Raw genomic sequence first — 25196 nt, 5'->3', positions numbered from 1 at the left:
TGGTTTCTTTGGAGTAAAACAATCAAATCCACTAAGCCTTTATTGTTTTAGTTGTATATTCTTTCAGCAGTTGCAAACCATGTGATGGATGGAAGCCAGCTCTCCAGAATTCCTGATGGCTTGATACTAAATATGAGTATTTAGTATTATATAATATAATTATATATATTATAGAAATGAGAATATATTCTGTCAAATTACAGGAGATAAATCTTAAAAGGAAAACTTTAAAATATTATATGTAAGTAGTAGTGCATAATTGTAAATGTTTCTGATTATTCTTTTTTATGTCCTGAGATGTTTTAAAACTTGTATTTAAGTGTGGTTTAAGGATCCTGTTTTGTAGAGGTCAAAGTCCTGCAGACTGAGGTAATTAAAAGCTTAAATCTCTTTACATGGGTCCTAAAATATGCAAAAATTGCTGGTGTTGGTTGATTTATTTCTTAGGGAGAAGTAGCTCTTGATAGTGATGCAATTCTGTGTCTTAAAATGAGTGTAAGGAATTCAAAGCAATTCTCTGATAATAAAGTATGTGTGCTAGGGTTTATGTAAACTTACTTAAACTTACAGGGTTTATGTAAACTTACTTAAAATTAAGCTTAAAAATACATAATTTATTGAAAGTTTTTTAAAGATTTTGCACTTAGTGTGGGGTTTCTTTGTTTTCCAGATTGAGTGACCCCTGTACAAGCAGATGGGATGAGAGAAGTGCATCCCGGAGATCCAGGTCTTGGTCCCATAACGGTTATGCTGATCTAAGCACTGTGAGATACTCCAGCCATCACAAGAAGCACAGGAAAGAGAAGAAGAAGGTGAAGCATAAAAAGAAATCTAAAAAGCAGAAGCATTTCAAGAAGCACAAGCAAACAAAGAAAAAGAAAACATCAGCCTCATCAGATGTAGAATCCTCTCATTCCTTCCACAGGAGGACAAAATCATCTTGTGATCGTGAGAGGAAATCTCGTTCTTCCTCATTGTCTTCCAGGCGTTCATCCAGGAGAGACTGGTCTAAATCTGATAAGGAAGACCAGAGCTTGTCGTCTTTATCAAGCAGAGGGTCTCGATCATACTACAGGTCCAGATCCAGGTCTAGATCTAAATCAAGATCTTACTCCAGAAGAAGTTCTAGGTCAAGATCAGCCTCTAAATCATCGCGATCTCGAAGTAGGTCACGGTCAAGTTCTAACCCCAGGCAGCAAAAGACTGTTCCCAATTCTCCACGAAATATTTCAACACGGTTAAATGACACTAAGCTGACCAAGACTGCTGAGCCTGTCCGAGCAGTGATCCTGCCCAGTGACAAGGTTATCGTGCCACCAGTTGTCCCAGAAAATCTCCCTGTCATACCCTTAAGTGACAGTCCCCCACCTTCAAGGTGGAAACCTGGGCAGAAACCTTGGAAGCCATCGTATGAGCGAATTCAGGAGATGAAAGCTAAAACAACCCACTTAATTCCCACCCAAACTAATTACAGTTTAGTGGTTGTTAAGGAAGCCAACGCTTCTTCCTCCTATCGCAAGCAGGAGAGGAGCTCCGAGAGCGATCGGAGCGGTTATTCCAAAGGCCGCAGCGACAGGAGCTCGGAGAGCTGGCCGAGGTCCAGGAGCCGGTCCTCTCGAAGCCGCTCATACTCAAGATCTTACTCAAGGTCTAGAAGCCCATCGAGCTCGAGGACAAAATCTCCTTCCTCTGGCAGGTCACCATCCCCGAGTAAATACCGCAGTGACAGGTCGGGCTACAGCGAGTCCACGTCCGACTATTCGCTCAGCGATGAGGACAGGCACAGGAACAAAAGGAAATCCACATCCAGCGATCCCAAAGCTCGGGGCCTCAAAGTGAGACAGGAAACGAGCTCTGAAAGCACTTTGCCTTACACGCATCCAAAGGATTACGATGAGTCTTCCCAAGGGTTGAAGGAGAGTGACAGTTTGTCATCCTCAGACTTCTCCTCCGACAGCGAGCGCTCTGCCAAAGCCAAAGCGGTCCAAGAAAAAGAAGGCCGCTTTCCATTAGAAGGGGATGCGGAGAAACAGGATAAAAATAGCTTAAGTTGTGAGAGAGGGGAGGAGAAAGCCAAGGGTGAGCGAGATTCTGATCACTCCAAAAAGAAAGCAGCTAAGGAGAAATGCTCAGAGCAGCCCAGAGGTGGTGCAAAAACCAAACGCAAATCCTACTCAGGTAGCAAATGGGACTCGGAGTCAAACTCTGAAAGAGGAGAGGCAAAGCATAATAGGGGGGATTCCAGACCCTCCTCTGGGAAGGAAGAAGGAGAGGCCACCTCAGGGTCTGACACGGAGCTTAGTGTTACCAAAAGGATAAAAAACCAATCCAATTCCTCAGAGGGCTTTTTGGGTACTGACTGCACCTGGAAGACAAGCAAACAGTTGTCATCTTCTGAATCTGAGAGTTCTTGTTCCAGCTCAGCAGACACTCGAGGCAAGTTGAAAAAACACAAACATGGGTGGAAAAAGACTCCTAAAAAATCACATTCCAAAAAAGCAAAAGAAAAATCAAAAGGGAAAAAGGAGAAAAAACACAAAGTCCAGAAAAGAAAAGAAATATTTCATTGGCAGCCCCCGCTTGAGTTTGGAGAAGAAGAGGATGATGAGATAAATGAAAAGCCGGTTACCAAGGATGATAAAAAAGAAAAGCAGCTTAGCAGGGACATAAAGGATAAAAAACAAGTTTATGAAAAGGATGAAACAGTCACAGATAAAATGGGAAATGGTGAAAAGTCGTGTGTCAGTGAAAACCTTTTAGATAAAAACACCACAAGTGGGGTCTCACCAGATCACAGCAACCTTAATAAAGAGCCCATTGAAACAAGCACTTCAACTGGTATTTTAAACTCAGGAATAAACGTGGCTGCCTGCAAGAGTGAGATTAAGCAAGCTGAAGAAAATAACCAGAATGGGCTGGAAGATGTTATTCAGACAGATGACAACATGGAGATTTGTACTCCAGATCGTAACTCGCCGGGGAAGGTGGATGTGGATGTTTTGTCTCCTGTCATTCTCACTGCTAAACCTTTAAGTGCTGGTGTAAATAAAGAGTTACAGGTTGAGACCCCTGAGCAAGATGCTGTCAAACTGGGAAACAACATAAGAGACTTTATTAATATTAAAGAAGGAAAAGAAATGGGAAGGCAAGAAAATAACTCTGCTCCTGTGTCTGGTGCTAAAGACTGTAGTTTAAAAAGTGAAAATTCTGAAAATACACCAAGCAATATGATAGACAATAAGTGGAAGCCTTTGCAAGGTGTTGGTAACTTGAAACCAGCAACAATCAGTATGACCATGGAGGTTAAAAATGTAGCATCAGCACCAGAACCTAAACCAGCAGGTTTAAGAATTGAAATAAAAGCAAAAAATAAAGTAAGGCCTGGTTCTCTCTTTGATGAGGTGAGGAAAACAGCCCGGCTAAATCGTCGGCCAAGGAACCAAGAAAGCTCCAGTGAGGAGGAATCTCCAAGCAGAGATGACAACAGCCCTTCCAGGAGTCTCAGCAGGTCACGAAGTAAATCTGAGTCCAAATCCAGACACAGAACAAGGTCCATATCCTACAGTCACTCGAGAAGTCGATCCCGAAGTTCTACATATTCATATAGGTGAGATGCCTGTGCTGCTCCACAACCAGCCCTGGTAAATTGAATGTTCTGATAATTTCAAGGAATGCTTTTCAGGTTGTGTTTTTTGTTTTTTTAACAGCCCTGTGTTATAGAACCACAGAGTGGTTTGGGTTGGAAGGGACCCTAAAGACCATCCAGTTCCACCCCGTGCCATGGGCAGGGACACCTCCCACCATCCCAGGCTGCTCCAAGCCCTGTCCAGCCTGGCCATGAGCACGGCCAGGGATCCAGGGACAGCTACAGCTGCTCTGGGCAATCTGTGTCAGTGTGAAGTGTCCTCTTTGTCCTGTCCCTTCATGCCTTGTCCCCAGTCCCTCTCCAGTTCTCCTGGATCCCCTTTAGGTCCTGGAAGGGGCTCTGAGCTCTTCCTGGAGCATTTTCCTCTCCAAGTGAACATTCCCAGCTCTCCCAGCCTGGCTCCAGAGCAGAGGTGCTCCAGCCCTTGGATTAACTCAGTGGCCATATCACCTAGCAAGTATGGAATAAATATTTAGCTAGAAAGCTAAAGATTCATAACTTCTTCTGGTTCCCATTTTCTGCTGCTCTTCTCCTCAGCTGTGTTCTCTTGGTGTCCTTGGTTGTAGGTCCAGGAGCTACTCGAGGAGCCGGAGCCGGGGCTGGTACAGCAGAGATCGCTCCAGGAGCCGGAGTAGTTCCTACCACAGCTACAAGAGCCGTAGGTGAGTTCAGCCAGCTGGAGACGGTGCCAAACGTGTTCTCCTCCTCTTCTTCCCCCTCTCCCCCTGCCCTCTTCAGCACTTTTGGGTTTTTTTTACTAAAAATCCCTCTGTGGTTTTGATTTTGTCAGTCGGAGCTACAGCAGGAGCCGATCCAGGAGCAGTTCCTATGGTCACCACAGTCGATCCAGGTATGGATTTGAGGCCTTGTGAAGGCTGCCCTAGAACAGAGACTGGACAGAGCTAAAGAATAAAGCAGGGATTTATTAAAGGATCTCCTCCATGGATCCACCTTGGGCAGCACCAGAGCCCAGCCAGGGCTGCACCCAAGATGAACCAAAATGGTCCCAAAATGCACGAGCGCTCCCGGGGGCTCTCCCTGGGATCAGTTCTGCTCCATTGGCACCTTGGAGTTCATTGTCCCATTCCAGCTTTAGCCCAGGCAGTCCCATCCTGCTTGTTTTTCTCTCTCCAGCCCACGGTGTTTGTGCTCCTGGGCTGAGATTTGGATCATTTGTCCTTGGTGCCCAGCTGGAGCAGGAATTGTTTTGTCTCCCTGCTCTGTGCAGAGAGCTCACCACCCCATAATATGAATCCCAGACCCACACACTAAAGCAGCACAGAATCTGAAAATATAAAATCTAAACCTGAGCCATCAGATTGTCCTTTTATACAATCTCTGCAAGAACTGTGCTGCCCATCAAATCATCTTGGTATAAGTCTACTTTTATTTGCCTTTCTTTAAAATAGACTTTATCATATAATTATTGTATATTATACTATTATATCTCATACATACTACCTATTTTATTATGCATACTGCAATACAAATGCATATCTAAATGCATACTTATTTATAAAAATACTTTTTAGGATTACTTTCATCTCATAGAATCCCAGAATGGTTTGGGTTAGACAGGACCTTAAAGATGATCCAGTCCCCTGCCATGGGCAGGGACAACCTCCCCTAGACCAGGGTGCTCCAAGCCCCATCCAGCCTGGCCTTGGACAATTCCAGGCATCTGTAGTACTTAAAACTGTTATTATAGTATCATACTGGCAACTTGAATCAAAGCAAAATGAACACAAGACAGTTTCAAAAGCTGAAAATAACCAAACCATCCTGGCATTACAGTTGCAGGTAATGCTATAAGTAGTAAACACATCTGCTTTTGTTTTTTTAAAATAAAATTGAGCGATAAATGGAATCGCTTGGCTTGCTTTCAGAAGTATCAGCAAACAAGAAAAAGGGGAAAAAAAGAGACAACATGAAACTTTATAAATGCTTAGTATGTCCTTCCTAATAAAATTGAGATTTTTAGTGTTACTTTGAAGACTGTTGTGTTGAAACCTCTATAAAGCATAGAATTGTTTACCACATCCTTGACAGTAATTTCTATACAGCCCCTCATATATTTATATAAATATCCTTTAAACCAGCATATAAAACAGCACTTCAGAGCAGAAATTGTGAATTCAGTATTACTTTCTCCCCTTTTAAAGCAGGTCCTACAGCTATGACAGTTACTACAGCAGGAGTCGGAGCAGGAGCAAGAGGAGCGACAGCTACCGGAGATCTCGGAGCTACGACCGGAGATCCAGGTGGGTCTGACCCTGCTCTGGTGCACAGGGATTTGCTGAACACAAACAGAGGATGTTTAACAAGGCCAGAGTGCTGCTTCTTCCCCATAAAAATAAGAAATACACTCAGGAAAAGTAACAATTCAAAGTGAATTCTAATGAAAATCAGAACGTGCGTGTGAGCGAGGAAGGTGGAGGCTCTGACATTCCAAATATGAGGACAGGGAAGCAACCAGGATAAGGAAAAGTTGTTTTCCATGTTACTGTATCCATGCATTCAAAATTAGCACCTTTTCCCAGGGAAATGATGAAGTCCCCATCCCTGGAAGTGTTAAAGACTTCTGGAAAAGGCATTGAGGACATGGTTTAATTGTGAAGACAGTAGGGCTGGGTTAACTCTGTGATCTCAAAGCTCTTTGCCAACCTTAATGATTCTATGATTTGATTTATTCTATTTTTTAAATAATATCAAATGTTTCTTAAAACCCACATAGCTGACAAGATTTAACTCAAGTGCTCTGTTACGGATTAAAAGCTGCCTGGTATGCAGGGAATTCCAGTGGATGGTAAATTCTTTTTGGTTATGCTGCAGAAGTGGATCTGAAACAATCTGGAAGGGAAATTAAAAGTTTTGCTGGAACCTAGATTTAATTTTTAACTTCATGGAATGTATTTTGAAAGAATATTTTTACCTGCAAATCTCATGTGTGTAGAATAACTTTTATTTTCCTCAGTCCATGGGATTTACATGAATGTAAGTGAGCACATTTCACAGAGATCAGAGATACGGAGAGTTGTAGATACATCTGATATCACTGATAATTTTTTTCATACCTTTTAATATACCCCCTATTAGTAATAAATCAGGTTTCTAAGACTACTGTACATTTTCATCCTCTTTTCATATGAATTTTTTCACAGCTTTATACTAAATCTAAACGGACTTTGCTCTCACCCATTTGCACAAGACAACTTTCATCTTGTTTTGGAGGGAAAATTAATGAGATTTAATGAAGAATGTGAAAATAAATTTAAAGTCATTGCTTTTATTACGTTGAGGAGCTTCAGTGTGGGATTAGGAAATGCTCACCTTTCACTTAGAAAGCTTCCCTTACAGGCAGGAGTCTGGAAAATCTCTGAAAGCTTGTTCTGTGTAATTTGAACGTGTCCTGTGGCTTGTCTGAAACCATCTGGGCTCTGTGTTGATATTTGGCCAGGTGCTGAGCTTGGAATTTGTCTGGAGGAGCCAAAACATTTTAAATACAATTTCCACACTGCAGACACACAAACACACTTCTATTGTGGTTATGGGGCCTAAGTTTTAATACCCTCCTTCGAACAAGAAAATAAAATATGAACCAAGGATTTGTGACATTATCCTAGTTGAGAAATGCTTGCAGTGTAAAATTCCACTAGTTAGAATACACGTCTCACTCAGCTCAATTAGCTTTTATCAAAACATTCATTTTGGATGGTTTTTAGCTGTAACAGAGAAAGCAAGATGTTACAAACAGTTTGAGTTACACAGAGTTTTCATCATATGAATTTAATGATTATTTCCATTTTGAGTATCCTTTAAAGAATCCTTCACTTACAAGAAATACAATCCTGTAAAAGACCGGTGTGTTTTCTTATCTATGACAATTTTTTGACATGATGCAATTTTGAATTTGAGCAGCTTTGGGGCATTTAAATCTTTTTTCTCCTTGCAGGTCCTACGGCTCTGACAGCGACAGCGATCGTAGCTACTCCAACAACAGGAGCCCCAGTGAGAGCAGCAGATACAGTTGAGAACGTTCCTTTGAGGATGGAAACTCTATTCCAGAATTTTTTCAGTGTTATATTCAAAAAAACTCCTCTGACAGTGTCACAAGTGAAGGTTGTTTGCTGAATTAGCTGAAACTTTCCCGTTTAACAGCGAACTCAACTCTGCTTACAGAGAGGACTGAGCTCGACAGCTGATGTTATTTTTTTTTTTTTGTCAAATGCAACTTTTACAAAATAATAATAAAAAAACCCACTTTGGTTTCCTTGAATCAGCTTTTCCAAGCCATGAATTACACTTGGGTGAATTGCTGCCGCCACTTTTTGGGTGCAGCAGTCAGGACTGTGTTCAAGTCTGTTTATAAACACCTTAGGAAAGATGTGCTAGCAACTATTAAACTGTGAAGTCAATTTCTTAAAAAGGCTGCCATTTCTAGTTGAAAATGCTTTTTTATTGCTGGAAGCTGTTTCCATTCTGTCTTGATTGTTGATTATTGCATTCTGTACAGGATATAGATGAGGAAAACAAAGCCTGCCACTCTGTCTTAATCCCTCTGAACTGTGAGGATGTTCTGGAATTCTGCTGGAAAAGGTGAGCTGATGCCCAGTGGGAATTGTCAAACTGACAAACAGTGAGCAAAAGTGCGATGAGTGAGTTTGGAGCTTAATATCCAACTTGTCTAAACTTCTTATGTTTAAAAGAGGAATTTTGTGATAAACAGAAATGTCCTTCAGAGACTAAAAAAGTGTTTCTAAACACTTCCTGACTTTGATTTCAGTTCCTATTACAGTGCTTGGCATCCTTCAACACATTTTGAATGTTGTAAACCATGAGTGTATAATGAGTTTGTCCAAAGCACTCTTTCAAACACTGACATGATGATAATTTTTTTGAGAAAACCAGCCATAAAGGATCCTTTATAAAACCTCCTTTATGAAAGCTCTGTATCCCACTCACCATAGGGAATATCAGATATTGCTATTGCAGATATTGAACTATATCTTGTTAAAGCAGGACTAGAAGAGTGCTGGGATGCCTCATAAAAAGCATGCACAATACTTTCAAAGTAAAGTTTAGTACCAAAAATTACTCTTAGGTTACAGGTAAATGGCTTGCAAAAAAATAAATAGATTCAAGGTGAAGACTATTGAGTAGTTCTTGCAATATTCTGACTAAGCTGATTTTAAATAATCTGTAAAGTTTTTTTGTGGGGAGTTTAGAAAGTTGTCTACTGAGAAAAAAAATCAGATTTTTTTTTAATGGCATAATGTAACCTGAAAATTTATGTCTGTGGTGACAAAAATGTGGCTTGATTAGAGCTAAGGAGCACTGTTATACCATAACAGTTTCCATTACTGATTTTCTGTAATATCTGGAGGTGATTTCTTTTGCTCATTTTCAAATATTGGAAATTATTTTTCTTAATCTCATCAGGACCCAATAGCTTTAAAAATTTAAAGTGGTAATTTCTTGCTGAGGCATCAATTTCTTCTTCCTTTGATTGAATTAAACTCCCCCAAATTTGATTATTTTTTTGGTACACTTATGAATAGCAAGTTCAAAGGGAGATGGTGATGATTTCCTCCATTTCTGTCCACCCACAGCACATTCCTGAAATTGAATTGGCCATGGAGGTTTTTCACTTTTCTAGAAGTACCCAAAACTCTGCTCTTACCCCTTTCCTATACTTGAGAATTTAGTGACAAAGTGGGTGCATGAAACCATTCCACCCTTTGGTAAACTTCAGCTTTTTAGCATTAAACACATTTAATACCCAAGTTAGAATACATTTACAAACCTGTTTCTAACAGCAGCAGCCATCTCAGAGTCCTGAACAAATATCTCAGTGATATTTGTTGTAGTTTCATCATTTTCAGAACAACTGTAACTTGCTTTTTTTTTCCCCTTACTAAGAAAATAGAACTAGAGGGTTCATGGTGTTACAAAATATACAAATATAACCAGTACTATTCAATACCTGTTAATGAAAATACTGCTCCAGGATCAGATTTTTATCATATTTCAAATCTGATTTGACTTTTTAAGGCCAGGAGAAGGTGATAGAAATGTGGTCAAACAGTTAACTGTAATTATCAAAAATTGCTGCACTGTCACTAAAGTCTTTTATATCTTTAGTCACAAATTTATAAAGAAATTCCACCAGGTAGAGGAAGGTTGGGGAGGGGTTGAGGGAAAGGTTGGGGGTATTTTTGCTTAGTGAAATCTGTTAAATTGTGCTTCAGATGGAAAATGTCCCCCTGAGCTGGTTTTCTAATGCTGCTCTATGTTTTTGCAATTTTGTTATTCCAAAGTAGTTGCTGTTTGTAAAATAAACTTTTTGTACATATCTGCAAATGCCTTTTTCTCTACATCTGGAAAAATCTGTGGTGCTGCTTGAAGAAAACAGGCAGGAAAATTAAAAATACACTTTCAGAATCCACTTTTGTCCCTTGCAAGACTCAAACACAAAGTTGCTTTTCCTTTTCTTGACCTACAAAGGGGAACGATTCCTCAGCAGGACTCTGGGTTTACATAATAGTCGTTGGAGGAACAAATATTTTGAAATTTCCGAGTGATTTGAAGCCTCACCATTTCCTCAAGATGGCTAAAAGGTTCCTCTCCTTGGTGAAAAGAAACAACAGCTCTCCACAGAAACCTGGGAATGGGCTGAGCTAATCCACTCTGCTAAATCTTCTTTCCCAGATCATTTCCTCAGCATGTTGGACATGTGCTGGAAGTGCATGGCAGCAGGGTGGGGGCTTGCAGAGTGATCCATCAGTCCTTCAGACCTTCTGTTCCACAGCAGCTGGATTCCCGTGGGAATGCTGCCTTTGGCAGAGGGAAAAAGGATGAGAGGAGGTGGATCTTTGGTGTTTGGTGAGCTCTTCAGTGTGATCTGCAGAACCTGGCACTGCCTGACCTTGGAGGGGGGTGGCACCACCCCAGAGCAGATAAAACAGTGTTGGAGGAGCTCCTGTGTCACAGGGCAGCACAAACCAGCTTGTCAGGGAATTACTGGGTTGGAAAGGACCTAAAAGGGATCTTAAAGCCCATCCAGTGCCACCCCCTGCCATGGCAGGGACACCTCCCACTGTCCCAGGCTGCTCCAAGCCCCATCCAGCCTGGCCTTGGACATTCCAGGGGTCCAAGGACAGCCCCAGCTTCTCTAGGAGACCTGTGCCATTGCAGAGAAAATTGGGAATTTCTTCCTATTGTCTCATCTAACCCAGTCCTGTTTCAGTTTGAAGCCATTCCCTGTGTCCTGTCCCTCCATCCCTTGTCCTCTCCTTGTCCCTTTAAGCCCTGCAAGGAGCTCTGAGCTCTCCCTGGAGACTTCTTTTTTCCAGGTGAACATTCCCAGCCTGGCTCCAGCCCTTGGAACGTTCCCATGGCCTCCTCTGGCCCTGCTCCTGCAGCTCCAGGTCCTTCTGTCCAGTGACCCCAGAGCTGGACTCAGCCCAGCAGGGTGGGGTGAAGGGGCACAGTTCCCTCCCCAGCAGGGAATTAGAATTAGTCACCTGTCAAAATCTGAGGTATTGATGATTCTGAGATTGTAGAAAGTCTCTGTCTGTCAGCCCCACTGCCAAAGCAGAAGCCATAATTGGTCTGTGCTGTTTCAAGGTTGTTTATTCTGTTTATCTCTAACATGTTCTGCTGCCCTGCCGCAGCTCTGTCCTGCAGGGCAGCGTGTGGGGCTCTGCCCTCAGTGGGATGGTACAAACATTAAATACCACAAACTACCTGTGCTGGATTTACAATAACGTGCCAATATCTGTCACCTACGTTGGACAGTGTGTCCCCAGCCTGAACCAACAGAAAAATGCCAACACCACAGTGAAACATGGAGGGCATGAAGAAGGAGAAAAAGGACAAGGCACACCCAATTTGTGTTTGTCCCTTTTGGACCCCTAATCTAGAATCCTAAAATTTTACTTTTGCACCCGTGCCACACTTAATTATTACTTATATCAAACACTCAGAGCTTGTAATTCATCGTGTAAGATTGAAACCTCTTTTCCATGGACAGAGATCGCAGACAGTGTCTCTGGGGGCTCTGTCCAGGGGGTTCCTAACCCCTGCCAGGGTCCCAGTCACCTTGGTGACTCCCACAGTCACCAAGTTTTCTTTCAAGAACACAATGATTTTGATGCTTCCAGAGCCGTGTTCCCTGCAGGAATCAATGTTGGGGATCCAGGGTTGCTCTCAGGTGCTGCTGCTGCTCTGGAGGTCACACTGTCACCTTGAGCTGGCTCTGACAGCAGGGCTGGAGCAGTGCTGGGTCAAAATAGAGTGGTGACACCCAGGCATGGACTGCTCAGGAGAGAAACAGGTCTGAAATCCTGCAATGAAGTGAAATTAATACTCAATTAGGAGTGATTTCATTAAAAACAAAAGTTTTAAGCAAGGTTTGGTGTGCAGGTCTGGGGTTGTTTTGGGAATAGCTTATCCACGGGGTGTTGTGGAGCGGATCTGTGTCCAGTTGCAGGTGAGACAACATTAAATGAACCATCTGCCTTTTCAACAGCTGCTTATAAATCACAGATTTACAAAGGCACAGCATAAACACTTTCCCTGCACTCTCTGTGCCAAGAGATTCCCTTCCCACTCTGTCACTTCCAAACAAGGGCTATTTGTCCTCGAACTCGAGGGGAAGGGGCATTCCCAATGCTCTTCCCGAGGATCCCAGGGTCTGTGGCAGTGGATTAAATTTCTCTTCTGGCTTTGTGTGGTTCCTGATGATCCCACTCACAGTTCAGAGCAGAGCACCGTGGTTGGATGACCTTGGGCTGCACCCTGGAATCCCATCTGCTGTCATTCCCAAGTGGAATGCTGCCTGGGGTTTAAATCAGGAGGAGATCAAGCTCTGCGTGCCCCACATCCATGTAAATAATTCTTTTTTAGGTGGTGGTGAAACTGGAATTATTTTCCACCTGATGCATTAAAACTGCTTACAAATCATCTGAACAATTAAAGGGACCCAGGCCTGAATTTCATCATATCCATGTAATCCCTGAAAAGTGGGTGGGATTGCATGAGTGAAATCACAGGGCCTGTGGCAGATTTGGGGAGGTTTTTTTAACGAAGGTAATAAATTTGTGCATGGTGGATGCACAAAGAAGGGATTTGCATTAATTTGGGATTAATTGATATTTCTGCTGTGTATCTGTCCTTGCAAGAATGGGGTGCAGCCCAGGGAAAGTGATGTCCTTATCCCAGGGATTCTCTGACTTTGCACCTGAATTCTGGGTGCAATGTTGGGCCCCTCACCACGAGAAACATCGAGAGGCTGGAGCGTGTCCAGGGAAGGGAAAGGAGCTGAGGAAGGGGCTGGAGCACCAGGAGAGGCTGAGGGAGCTGGAGAGGGGCTCAGCCTGGAGAAAAGGGGGATCAGGGGGGACCTTGTGACTCTGCACAGCTCCGGACAGGAGGGGACAGCCGGGGGGATTGGGCTCTGCTCCAGGGAACAGGGACAGGAGGAGAGGGAACGGCCTCAGACTGAGCCAGGAGAGTTTGGATTTGATATCAGGAAAAATTTCTTCACAAAAAGGGTGGTCAGGCATTGGAAGAGGCTGCCCAGGGCAGTGGTGGAGTCACCATCCCTGGAAGCACCCAAAACACGTGTGGATGTGGCACTTGGGGACAGGGTCTGTGGTGAACACGGCAGCGTTGGGGTAATGGTTGGACTCGTTCTTGGAGCTCTTTTCCAACCTTAAGGATTTGTGACTCTGGCACGGAGAGTTCTGAGCTCAACACAGCTTGTGAACACTTGTAGCTCCCCCTCTGCCATTATGTCCCTGTCTGGCCTCAGGCTGCAAAATTCCTTAATTAATTCCTGCAGACAGGAAGGGGCTGCCCTCCCTCTTGGGGTTGCTTTCTCTTCCAGCTCATGGTGCACCCTGTGAGGGAGGATGAGGAAGATCCTTCCCCTCTCCTTGGTGCCGTGTCCACCCACTTGGGCAGCGTCCACATTACTTTAACCCAATGAATTTTGGCAAATGAAAATGATGCCTCAGGTTTTAGTTTTTATATTTTCCTTGCTGCTTTAGTGTGTGGGTCTGAGCTTCATATCAGGGATGCTGAGCTCTCTGCACAGAGCAGGGAGACAAAACAATTCCTGCTCCAGCTGGGCACCAAGGACAAATGATCCAAATCTCAGCCCAGGAGCACAAACACCGTGGGCTGGAGAGAGAAAAACAAGCAGGATGGGACTGCCTGGGCTAAAGCTGGAATGGGACAATGAACTCCAAGGTGCCAATGGAGCAGAACTGATCCCAGGGAGAGCCCCGGGAGCGCTCGTGCATTTTGGGACCATTTTGGTTCATCTTGGGTGCAGCCCTGGCTGGGCTCTGGTGCTGCCCAAGGTGGATCCATTGAGGCCTTTTAATAAATCCCTGCTTTATTCTTTAGCTCTGTCCAGCCTCTGCTCTAGGTCAGCCTTCTCAAGGCACCAAAAAAGCATGAGGAAGTTTGGGAAGGTCCTTGTGAAGGCGAGAGGGCAAGGATTGCTGCACTTCCAGAGGATACACCTGCTCTTGGGAATGTGACGTGAATCAACCAGCAGAGCTTCGTGGGCCTTCAGAAGCAGGAGTTTTGATAAAAAATGAGAATGAACCCGCTTTATTGAGAGGGATGCATGTTTCATCATAAAGATTTTTCAAAGCAAACTTTGTAAAGCAATGCCAATTTTATATATTATGCCCCCTGTAACTTCATTTCCCTTATTCCCCATGTCTGCCCTGAAGGAACAGATCAGTCCCTCTGGTGTCCCGTGATTGACTTTTCAAGGGCTTGGAGTGACAGTGATACCGTGAAAAGGCTGATCTAGAACACAGACTGGACAGAGCTAAAGAATAAGATATGGATTTCTTAAGAGGCCTCCACGGATCCACCTTGAGCAGCACCAGAGCCCAGCCAGGGCTGCACCCAAGATGAACCAAAATGGCCCCAAAATGCACGAGCGCTCCCGGGGGCTCTCCCTGGGATCAGTTCTGCTCCATTGGCACCTTGGAGTTCATTGTCCCATTCCAACTTTAGCCCAGGCAGTCCCATCCTGCTTGTTTTTCTCTCTCCAGCCCACGGTGTTTGTGCTCCTGGGCTGAGATTTGGATCATTTGTCCTTGGTGCCCAGCTGGAGCAGGAATTGTTTTGTCTCCCTGCTCTGTGCAGAGAGCTCAGCATCCCTGATGTGAAGCCCAGACCCACACACCAAAGCAGCACAGAATCTGAAAAATATAAAAGCTGAAACCTGAGGCATCAACAGGACATGAGGGAATGGCTTCAAACTGAGAGAGAATAACTTTAGATTGGATATTAGCTATAAAGTCTTGGCTGTGAGGGTGGTGAGGCCCTGGAAAAAGTTTCCCAGAGAAGCTGTGGCTGCCCCTGGATCCCTGGCAATGCCCAAGGCCAGGCTGGACAGGGCTTGGAGCACCCTGGGATAGTGGAAATGTCCAGGCCTGTGGCAGGGCATGGAACTGGATCATCTTTTCGGTCCCTTCCAACCCAAACCATTCTGTGATTCTGTGATGATTTCATGGAACATTTTGGAAATCTCATATTCCACGCAGACCTACAGGTCCTTCACCTCTGGCTAAATAGGAATCACCCTCAGCCCGTGGGCTTTAGACCCTGGGCCTTTCCTCTCCCTTCCTCAAAGATCAGATCTTCCCCTTTTGACAAACAATTGGTCATTTTAAAAATGAAAAATTGTTTTAAAAAAGCCCAAGAGAGAGGAAGGATATCAAGGACTCGATGCAGGGCTGGTGAGTGGGAGCCCTTGCAGAGGCTTTGAGGTGCATTTTGGCTTCTCTGTGCCACCAAAGCCACGGGATATCATCTGGGACAGTTCTGTGCTCCTGAGAGCTCCCAAGTTGCTGTGAAGATGTGATTCCCTTCTGGGCTTGGCAGGGCTGTCTAAGGAAAATTTGGTCAGCAGTACCAGATCTGGGATATGAGCTCACAGCATCTCGACCCCAGGCTGCCTGCTTGTGTCTCTGGTGTGATTTTTGATTTCAGGATTGAAGCAATACACCTCTCTTCTATTAAAGCAGGAGGGAAAACAAAGCAAAAATAAAAGATTAAAAAAAAAAATCTGTTTTATCAAAACCGCTCTCTGTAACAAACCCCACGTATTGATGGATAAATCCAGCTTCAGCCATGGATTTCCTGCTGACTTTCTGCAGGAAGCTGCATAGATTCCACGCTCATCTTTCATTTCCATGAATAGCTCTGAACTGACACCTTTCACAAGGAGTTTGTGCCAAGGAACATGGCAAAAAGGGGCCTTTTCAGCTCTGCACAGTTTCCTCCTTTGCAGAGTCAGGATCAACTCCAGCTGTATAAATCACAGCAATTCTTATCCAACCAATCTACAAAAAAATTTTCAGGGCTGATATTGAGCAGTTGGACTGCCAAAATCAAAATTGCCTGAACTATGCACTCTATAAAAAAAAAAAAAAAAAAAAAAATTAAAAAACAAAGAAAAAGAAAACACCCAAAACCAAAACAAACAAAACCAAAAAAACATTCAAGACAAAACTCCCCCCACTCTTTTTTGATTTTTTTTTTAATCGAAATTGAAGCTCCTTTTCTGTTGCATAAGCCCATCGCTGCTGGTCACAAAGAGGAAGGGAACAACCTATTTCCTTCTAATAAAATCAGAGACTCTAAAAATGGTTTGGGTTGGAAGGGACCTTAAAGCTCATTCAGTGCCACCCTGCCATGGCAGGGACACCTTCCACCACCCCAGGCTGCTCCAAGCCCTGTCCAGCCTGGCCTTGGGCACTTCCAGGGATCAGGGCAGCCACAGCTGCTCTGGGATTTCTATTCCAACCCCTCAGAACCCTCACAGGGAGGAATTCCTCCCCAAAATCCCATCTAACCCTTCTCTCTGTCAGTGTGAATCCACTCCCCTTTGTCCTCTTACTCCAAGTCCCTGTAAATATTTAAATAGAAGGGAGCAGCCTGCCTTAAATATTTCTAAAAGTTCTGAGGTATCAAGGTAGCTCTTGCCCAAACCTGATCTTCTCTGCAATGAGTAACTCCAAGTCCTGTGATTATTTTGGGGGAGCTTGAGGGGTTTTTTGGAGTTTGGGTGAGTTTGTTTTGATTTCTTTTTCCGGCTGTGATTGATCAACCCGTCCCCAAATCTCCATATCTGTGCAGATAACCCACTCCTGGTGAGGATCTATGGATCCACATGGATCTAAATCACCACTCCACATATCCTGCAGGTAACATCCACCTGCCCTTGCCTCTGCTTTGCTGCTTTTCCCTCAGAACCAGGAGGGCTGCCCATCCCAGCAGGGATGTGACGCCTCTGCCACATCCCTGCTCCCCCATTCCCTTCCCAGGCCGTGCTCTGCAGCCCAGCTCCTCTTATACAAGCAGCATTTTCCATTTTCCCTTTGTTTCTCCCAAATTGCAGACTATTTTGTTTTTCCAGGCTCATTCTCTACTGCGTCAAGATGGTTTTGAAGTCCCAGCCCATCCTCCAAAAGCGCTGCGAGTCGCTCCCCGCTCGGTATCATTTGCAGCTGTAAGAAGCAAATTTTCTATTCATGCAAGTAATTATTAAAAAAATATTTTGAGCAGTACCAGGCCTGGGACAGATCCCCAGGGAGTCCCAGGCTGTGTATCTCCTCGCTTTCATAAATAACTCCTGTGAGCAGTGTTCCTCCTTCCAGCCCCGCTTTCCTCTGGCTCCGTGGCATCTGTCCCTGCCATCCTCCCTCTTCCAGCTGTGCTGGAGCTGCAGGGATGTGAGCAGGGGCTGGCTGCTGTCTTAATTTAATTTGAACTTCAGCTTCTGGATTTGGGTTTTATAAAACCGTGGCTGAAGGTGCCCATGGTTTGTTTTCCATACCCACCCTTGGAGCCTTGGTGATTCCAGCACCCCACTGTAAATTTATCCTTGAAAAGCTGAGGTTTCCACCCTGAGACACCTCTGTGAGGTCTTCGCTTCACCCCTGTGTCCTTAGGGTCATAGAATTATAGAAAACCTTGTGTTGGAAAGGACCCTAAAAGGTCAATCTAGTCCTACCCCCCTGCCATGGGCAGGGAACCTTCTCTGCTGAGTATTTCAGCACAAATATCAGCACTTAATGGGGTTTTTTGGCACTAGTATAAATCAGACTATTTCTGTATGATCTTCATGCTGGATTTTTTTCTTATTTTGATTTTTTGTTGGTTTTTTTTGTTGTTGTTTTTTTGGGTGTTTTTTGTGTGTGGTTTTTTTTTTGTTTGTTTTTCTGTTTTTTTTCTTTTTCCTGTGTGGGTTTTGGGGTTTTTTGGGGTTGGGTTTTTTTTTTTTTGGTCGGTGGTTGGTTGTTTTTTTGTTTGTTTGTTTGTGGTATTATATAACATGGCTTAGGCAGCACTGGATATTTCCTGTATATAAATATTTCCAGAGTAAGATGGGTTCTTGTCTTTCACATTACCAATTTCACAGAATCCCAGAATGGTTTGGGTTGGAAGGAAACTTAAAGATCATCCCGTTCCAACTCCCTGCCATGGGCAGGAACATCTTCCACTCTCCCAGGTTGCTCCAAGCCCTGTCCAGCCTGGCCTTGGGCACTTCCAGGGATCCAGGGGCAACCACAGCTCCTCTGGATATTCCTGTTATGATGGTTAATTATCTGTGGATTCCAGAGACCTAAAAGCCAGAGGGGAGAGAAGGGGCTGTGAAATTATTGCAGTTCCTATGAATCTGCTTTGCAACTCCAGCACTTCCACAGCAGCCTTAAAAATCAGGATTATCTAAAGAAGAAAAAGTAAAAATCTGTTCTAAGAAAACAGGTGAAAGGCAGGACTGATAATGGGGGGTTTGAAAGGTGGGGCTCCATTTTGCAGAGCTGCATCCCTGAACAGAAACTCCTATTTGGGGCAAAGTTTCCCCCAACTCTCTGGAGACTCTCTTGAATTTAAATGCATCTCTAGGTATTTCCTGTAATTCTTGATAATTATTTCAATCAAGGTATCAATTTGTGACTTCCTGACTAATGAAAAGCTGCTTCTTACCGCGTTCTCCTTTGATATGCAAAGCTGCCTTTGAGCTGCCAGCCCCGTGCTGGGCAGACCATGCAGATCCACACCTGGCAAACCCAGGGTGACACCAACGCCCTTCGGAGCTGTCACAGGAATTCCATCCTTAATTTGCACACAGGAACCATTGAATCCACCTTTGGACTGTGTATTGGATGAGGGATGAAGTTGATGCTCATTGAAGTTTGTTGTTTATTTGTTGGTGAAGCCTGCAGGTGCTGAGCAGCGATCCAAGTGCATCTCAGTCTGCTCCAGTGACTGCCCCATTTTTCTGTGAGTTTATCAAAACTATTGGTGTTTTCCAGAAGCAAAAACACTCCATGACCAGGTTTGGAGCAGCCTGGTCTAGTGGGAAGTGTCCCTGCCCATGGCAGGGGATGGAATGGGATGAGCTTTAAGGTCCCTTCCAACCCAAACCATGGGATTCTACAATCGCTGTAATTTATAATAATCTCACATTCACCGACCTCACCACCTTCAGGATTTGCTGCCCCTGGTTCATAAGCTGCCAGGAGCCTTCCCTTTTCCAGGCTGAACGACCCTGAGCTGCCATCTCACCTTGTAAAGCAGCTGCCCCATCCCAGTGACCATTTAATGGCTCTTTCTCCTTCTCCAGCACCACCAGGCTCCCCTTGGAGGTCAGGGCTGCAGAGCTTTGAAACAGGGACGCACTGGGGTTCCCTGCAGCAGCAAAGTGATGCCTCGAGCACTGGATGTGCACAGGGAAAGCTGAGAAATAGCAATTTCTCATCTCTTTTCAGCTGCCACCTTGAACACTCCTTGGCCACAGGCTGAGCCAGTGATTTCTGGGGGCAGGCCAAGATCTCAGCTCGTGGTGCCAGTCCCAGCCTTGGCATAGCACGAGGGTTGTTCAAATCTTTTTTCTCCAGATGCTTCACTTTATCTCTTCCTACATCAAAGCTTATTTGAAATTTTTTCTCAGCTTTTCCATTTTTCAAGAGCCTTTTGGAGTCTCTCACCCTCAGTGTGGCACTTGGTGCTCTCAGAAGATCTCTCCTGCAGAAATGGAGATGGGGGTCTGCTCTTGCTCCTGCAGGTTGTGGATGAGGAAGTTGGGAAACCCTGAACTCAATCTCTGCTGTATCACACCTTGGACTCATTTCCATCCCAAGAAATGATCACTGAAATCTCTTTCTTTCTGTCTTTTTCACTGGTTTTCAAGCAACAAAAGGACCTTTTCTCCAGTCATGTGGCAATATAGTTTCTTTAATTGTATTGTGAAGGGCTTTTAAAAAAAAAAAAAAAAAAAAAAGAAGTAAAATCCTGTGGTTTTCCCACCTAGACCATAGAATCCATGTGCTTTATCAGGGAAAGGTTAAATTTTGCTAGATTTACTTCTGTCCAGTGCCCTGAACATCCCAGGGGTTAAATTGTTCTTGCAGGAAAGCAGTAGCCAATAATGGCTGGAGAAAGGCCTGGTGGGAGAATAAAAATATTTCTTTCCCCATAATGTTGAAACTGCCAAGTCAAGTTGTTAATAGAGATTGTTCCTCCAACACAACAGCAGTGAGGACAACTTGGCTTGGGCTGCTTGGCTTGGCTCAGCTCGGCTTGCTCGGTGCATGCAGAGCACAGACCTTGGTTGTAAAACCTGCTCTTAAATAATTCTCAAATAAGCTCTTTTCCACCCAAAACGAAGACCTGGCAATGCTCTGCTGAAACTCATCCAAAGGGATGAGCAGAGCCAGCTCCAAAAGGAGGGTCATGGCAGCTGAGCTCTGATCTCCTTGGTTGTAGCACGTTTAGGTGACCCAACTGCCTGTGGATCCCTGGCAGTGCCCAAGGGCAGCCTGGACAGGGCTTGGAGCAGCCTGGGATAGTGGAACTGTCCCTGCCCATGGCAGGGAGTTGGAAATGAATGATCCTTAAGGTTCCTTCCAGCCCAAATCATTCTAGAATTCCGTGAAAACATCCCCCAAGGCCCCAGCTCTAATGAGTCTCGCTGCTAACGAGTCGATGTCAGCCAACATCAACACAGCCAGGGATGCACAGACGCTGAAGCCACGCTGAGTCAGGCAGCGTGAAGAGACACAGCACAGCCTCACCTGCCTCCAGCTCTGGTAGACAGGAAATTCTTCTTGAAATCCAACAGCTGGGCAGATGTTTGGGTTGTGATGGATGCAGCTCCAGCAGGGTCCTGCTCCAGTGTGGGCGCGTTCCCCCACAGATCCACAGGTCCTGCCAGGAGCCGGCTCCAGCCTGGGCTCTCCCCTGTCAGAATCTGAGGCATTGATGATTCTGGGATTCTAGAAAGTCTCTGTCTTTCAGCCCCGTCACTAAAGAAGAAGCCATAATTCGTCTGTGCTGTTTCAAGGTTGTTTATTCTGTTTATCTCTAACATGTTCTGCTGCCCTGCCACAGCTCTGTCCTGCAGGGCAGCGTGTGGGGCTCTGCCCTCAGTGGGATGGTACAAACATTAAATACCACAAACTACCTGTGCTGGATTTACAATAACGTGCCAATATCTCTCACCTACGTTGAACAGTGTGTCCCCAGCCTAAACCAACAGAAAAATGCCAACACCACAGTGAAACATGGAGGGCATGAAGAAGGAGGAAAAGGACAAGACACACCCAATTTCCTCCATCTTGTCCCCTCTGAACCCCTAATCTAGAATCCTAAAATTTTACTTTTGTACCCGTGCCACACTTAATTATTACTTATATCAAACACTCAGTGCTTGTAATTCACCCTGTAAGATTGAAAACTCTGTTCCATGGACAGAGATCAGAGACAGTGTCTCTGGGGGCTCTGTCCAGGGGGGTTCCTGACCCCTGCCAGGGTCCCAGTCCTGCCAGGGCAGCCAGAGGGATGCCCTGGATTCCCACACTCCACACAGTCCAAAGGTGCTTTGAGCATCCCCCAGCTCCAGCATGGCCTCCTCCTATGTCCTGCAGGTGGATCCATGGGCTGCAGGGACACCGCTGCCTCTCCGTGGGCTGCACTGTGGAATCTCAGGGGAATCACAGCTCCTGCCCCTCCTCCTGCACTGACCTGGGGGTCTGCAGGGCTGTTCCTCTCCTCCTCACTCCTCTTGATGCCTTGTGCAGGCTGACCTAGAGCAGAGGCTGGACAGAGATAAAGAATAAAGCAGGGATTTATTAAAGGATCTCCTCCATGGATCCACCTTGGGCAGCCCCAGAGCCCAGCCAGGGCTGCACCCAAGATGAACCAAAATGGCCCCAAAATGCACGAGCCCTCCCGGGGGCTCTCCCTGGGATCAGTTCTGCTCCATTGGCACCTTGGAGTTCATTGTCCCATTCCAGCTTTAGCCCAGGCAGTCCCATCCTGCTTGTTTTTCTCTCTCCAGCCCACGGTGTTTGTGCTCCTGGGGCTGAGATTTGGATCATTTGTCCTTGGTGCCCAGCTGGAGAAGGAATTGTTTTGTGTCCCTGCTCTGTGCAGAGAGCTCAGCATCCCCTGATATGAAGCTCAGACCCACACGCTAAAGCAGCACAGAATCTGAAAATATAGACGTTAAAACCTGAGGCATCACTCTGCCTGCAGCTGCAGGATTTTTTTCCCACTCCCTAAATCTGCTTCCCCCAGAGGTGCTGCCCCCATCTCTGGTGGGTTTGGCATTGGGCAGCACTTGGTCAGTCCTGGGGCTGGCTGGAATTGCCTCTGCTGGACATGGGGGAGGCTTCCAGCAGCTTCTCACAGAAACCACCCCTGTAGCCCCCCACTACCAAAACCCGTCCACCAAACCAAATTCACTCATCCAGGCATTTTTTCATTAATTATTGGATCTTCTAATTGCTCAGCTCTAACTCAAAGGTTAAAACTTCCTAATATTGGTGTTGCTAAACATAAAATTATACCTGGTGATTACAAAATTGGTAGGAAAAAAAGGCCTAGAATCCAATATGAGCTCCTCTGAGAATTAAAACCTGGCTGCTGCCAGATCCTGAAGATACCCATGGGTGGATAAATTCTTGGGTGCATGAAAAATACAGAAAAATACAAATTCAGTGGGGTTTCTATGAGTCAGGGTCTTACTTGCAGTGTGGATTCCCCTCCCTGCCTCAGCCAAGCAGAGGCAAAAAGTTATTCCTGGTGTCAACACCACCTGCCATGTGATAGAGTGGCTTTTGCAGCTTTGGGAGGTGGTGTTTCCCTCCCAGGCAGCAAAATTCTGGGTCAGAATTTTGGGATTAGGTGCAGGGATTAGCAGCAGTGGATGGATGGGCTTGGCACAGATGTCGTGCTTGGGAGTGGAGCAACAACGTCTTCCCTGCTTGGATCACAGCCCTTCCACAGCCCAGGGCAGGATAAACATCAGTCCAGGGCAGGATAAACACCAGCACAGCCACTGCTGGAAGGGGAGCAGCTCAGGGGGCTTCACCGTGCTCCCCACCCCACCATGGGAGGCTTTCACCTGGACCCAGCCAGTCCTGCCTGGATCATCACTTTCTTTTTAAATATATTTTTTCTTTTTTTTTTTTCCAACCCCCCCCTCCCTGGTTTGGAGGCAGCAGTGAGAACTGAAAGAGAAAAAAAAAAAAGAAAAAAGAAGAGAAGAATCGGGGTCAACACGAGCAGCAGTATTTCAGTCGTCCTTTGAGAGCTTGTCTATACTCACTGTGGGTGTTCTCCTTGCAAACACTGAGCAGGAGATGTTTTCCCTTAGTAGGGCAGGATCCTGTGCTCGGCCCTCCTCGCCTGGCCATAAAAGGGCAGCGTTTTCTGCAGGACCCCCGGATCCTCCGAAAGCTGACGGGATTTTGGGAAGGGGCCTGCCCCGACACTGCTTGCTTTGGACCTCACAACCTCGTGTTTGTGTTACTTTGGCTCCTTCTTCTCTTGTGCCTTTTGTTTTGTCTCTCTCCTCCTCCTGCTCCTCTCAGGAGGTTGGAGGGAGAGAGGCCAGAGAGCCTCCAGGAATGTTCTTGCTTCCCCTATTTTTTATTCTTTCCTTCTCCCTCCCTTGGCCTGATTTGATCCCTTCTTTTCCATGATCCTGCTCAGAAAACCACAGCTGCTGAGTGAAAACCTCTGGCCAAGCCCAGGATACGTCCCTAAAGGGCTGAGCACGTCCCCAGCCTCCATCCTGTGTCCCAAGGGAACCTGGAGGGCTCTTCCCTCCTGCTCTGCCCAAGCCCTGACCCACTCAGGAAGGGGGGACACCACAGAACGTCCTCTCACCGTCTCCTGGAACACCTCTCCATGGCAATTCCGGTCTAGAGGAGATGCTCAGCAGAGCACAGCTGTAAAAGCAGGGAATCCCAGGCAGGCAGAGCCATGGTTCCACCTTGGATTTCATCATTCCACTTGGCTCTTCACAGAATCATTCAGGCTGGAAAGGACCCTCAAGATCATCAAGTCCGACCATGAACTGCCAAGCGCTGCCACATCCACCACCAAACTCTGTCCCCCAGGGGCCCCATCTACACAAACACCTCCAGGTTCTTCCGTGGCTCCTCACAAACCCAAAGCTCCCTGAGATCTTACAGGGTCTCAGCTTTCTTCTCATCCCTTGTCCTTGACGACACTTCCTTTGGGGAAGTCTGAAACCATGGAAATGCAAATGGAAACACCAGCTGTCAGTCAAATTAAGGAAATAGGAACCTCTCCTGGTTTCCCCAAACGATTTCCTCTGTGTTGTTGTGGCTCATCTTTCATTTAAGACCCTCTGCTGTCAAAATCTGAGGTATTGATGATCCCGAGACTGTAGAAAGTCTCTGTCTGTCAGCCCCGCTGCCAAAGCAGAAGCCATAATTGGTCTGTGCTGGTTTCAAGGTTGTTTATTCTGTTTATCTCTAACATGTTCTGCTGCCCTGCCGCAGCTCTGTCCTGCAGGGCAGCGTGTGGGGCTCTGCCCTCAGTGGGATGTTACAAACATTAAATACCACAAACTACCTGTGCTGGATTTACAATAACGTGCCAATATCTGTCACCTGCGTTGGACAGTGTGTCCCCAGCCTGAACCAACAGAAAAATGCCAACACCACAGTGAAACATGGAGGGCATGAAGAAGGAGAAAAAGGACAAGACACACCCAATTTCCTGCATGTTGTCCCCTCTGAACCCCTAATCTAGAATCCTAAAATTTTACTTTTGCACCCATGCCACACTTAATTATTACTGATATCAACCACTCAGAGCTTGTAATTCATCCTGTAGGATTGAAAACTCTTTTCCATGGACAGAGATCACAGACAGTGTCTCTGGGGGCTCTGTCCAGGGGGATTCCTGACCCCTGCCAGGGTCCCAGACCTGCCAGGGCAGCCAGAGGGAAGCTCTGGGCTCCCACACTCTGTGACCTTGCAGTTGCCATCTCAAGGCCTGGGGGGAGAAAGGAAGAGGTAAAGCTACAGGAGATGTCTCTTTTGTGGACACCACGCTGCTGGAAAGTCCCAGGCAGGAAACCAAACATTTCCATGTCAACAGGCTCGCTCCATGTGCCGCTTGTTGCCAGTTTCTCCAGAACTTTACCTTCCTGGAGAACCTGTTCCTTAACAGCAACTGAACTCTGGACCTT

General features: G+C 45.6%; 1 protein-coding gene across 10 annotated transcripts in view; it reads left to right on the top strand.

The window, feature by feature from the left end:
* Positions 1-10006, top strand: part of NKTR (natural killer cell triggering receptor) — a 37874-nt gene extending 27868 nt beyond the window's left edge. For 8 of the 10 annotated variants that reach the window (XM_030264166.4, XM_030264165.4, XM_072925254.1 and 5 more), the window contains 5 exons: positions 671-3607; positions 4213-4308; positions 4437-4496; positions 5809-5907; positions 7599-10006. In XM_030264166.4, the coding sequence (XP_030120026.4) occupies positions 671-3607; positions 4213-4308; positions 4437-4496; positions 5809-5907; positions 7599-7677 (3271 nt within the window). In that variant the 3' untranslated portion in view covers positions 7678-10006. The remainder of the gene's footprint in view (positions 1-670; positions 3608-4212; positions 4309-4436; positions 4497-5808; positions 5908-7598) is intronic. The other 2 variants (XM_030264171.4, XM_030264167.4) reach the window with 1 other exon arrangement.
* The last annotated feature ends 15190 nt before the right edge of the window (positions 10007-25196 follow it).

Source organism: Taeniopygia guttata, chromosome 2, assembly GCF_048771995.1.
Source record: "Taeniopygia guttata chromosome 2, bTaeGut7.mat, whole genome shotgun sequence".
Taxonomy (NCBI): Eukaryota; Metazoa; Chordata; class Aves; order Passeriformes; family Estrildidae; genus Taeniopygia; species Taeniopygia guttata.
Note: the sequence above shows the minus strand (reverse complement) of the source record. Positions and strands in the feature narration are given on the sequence as shown.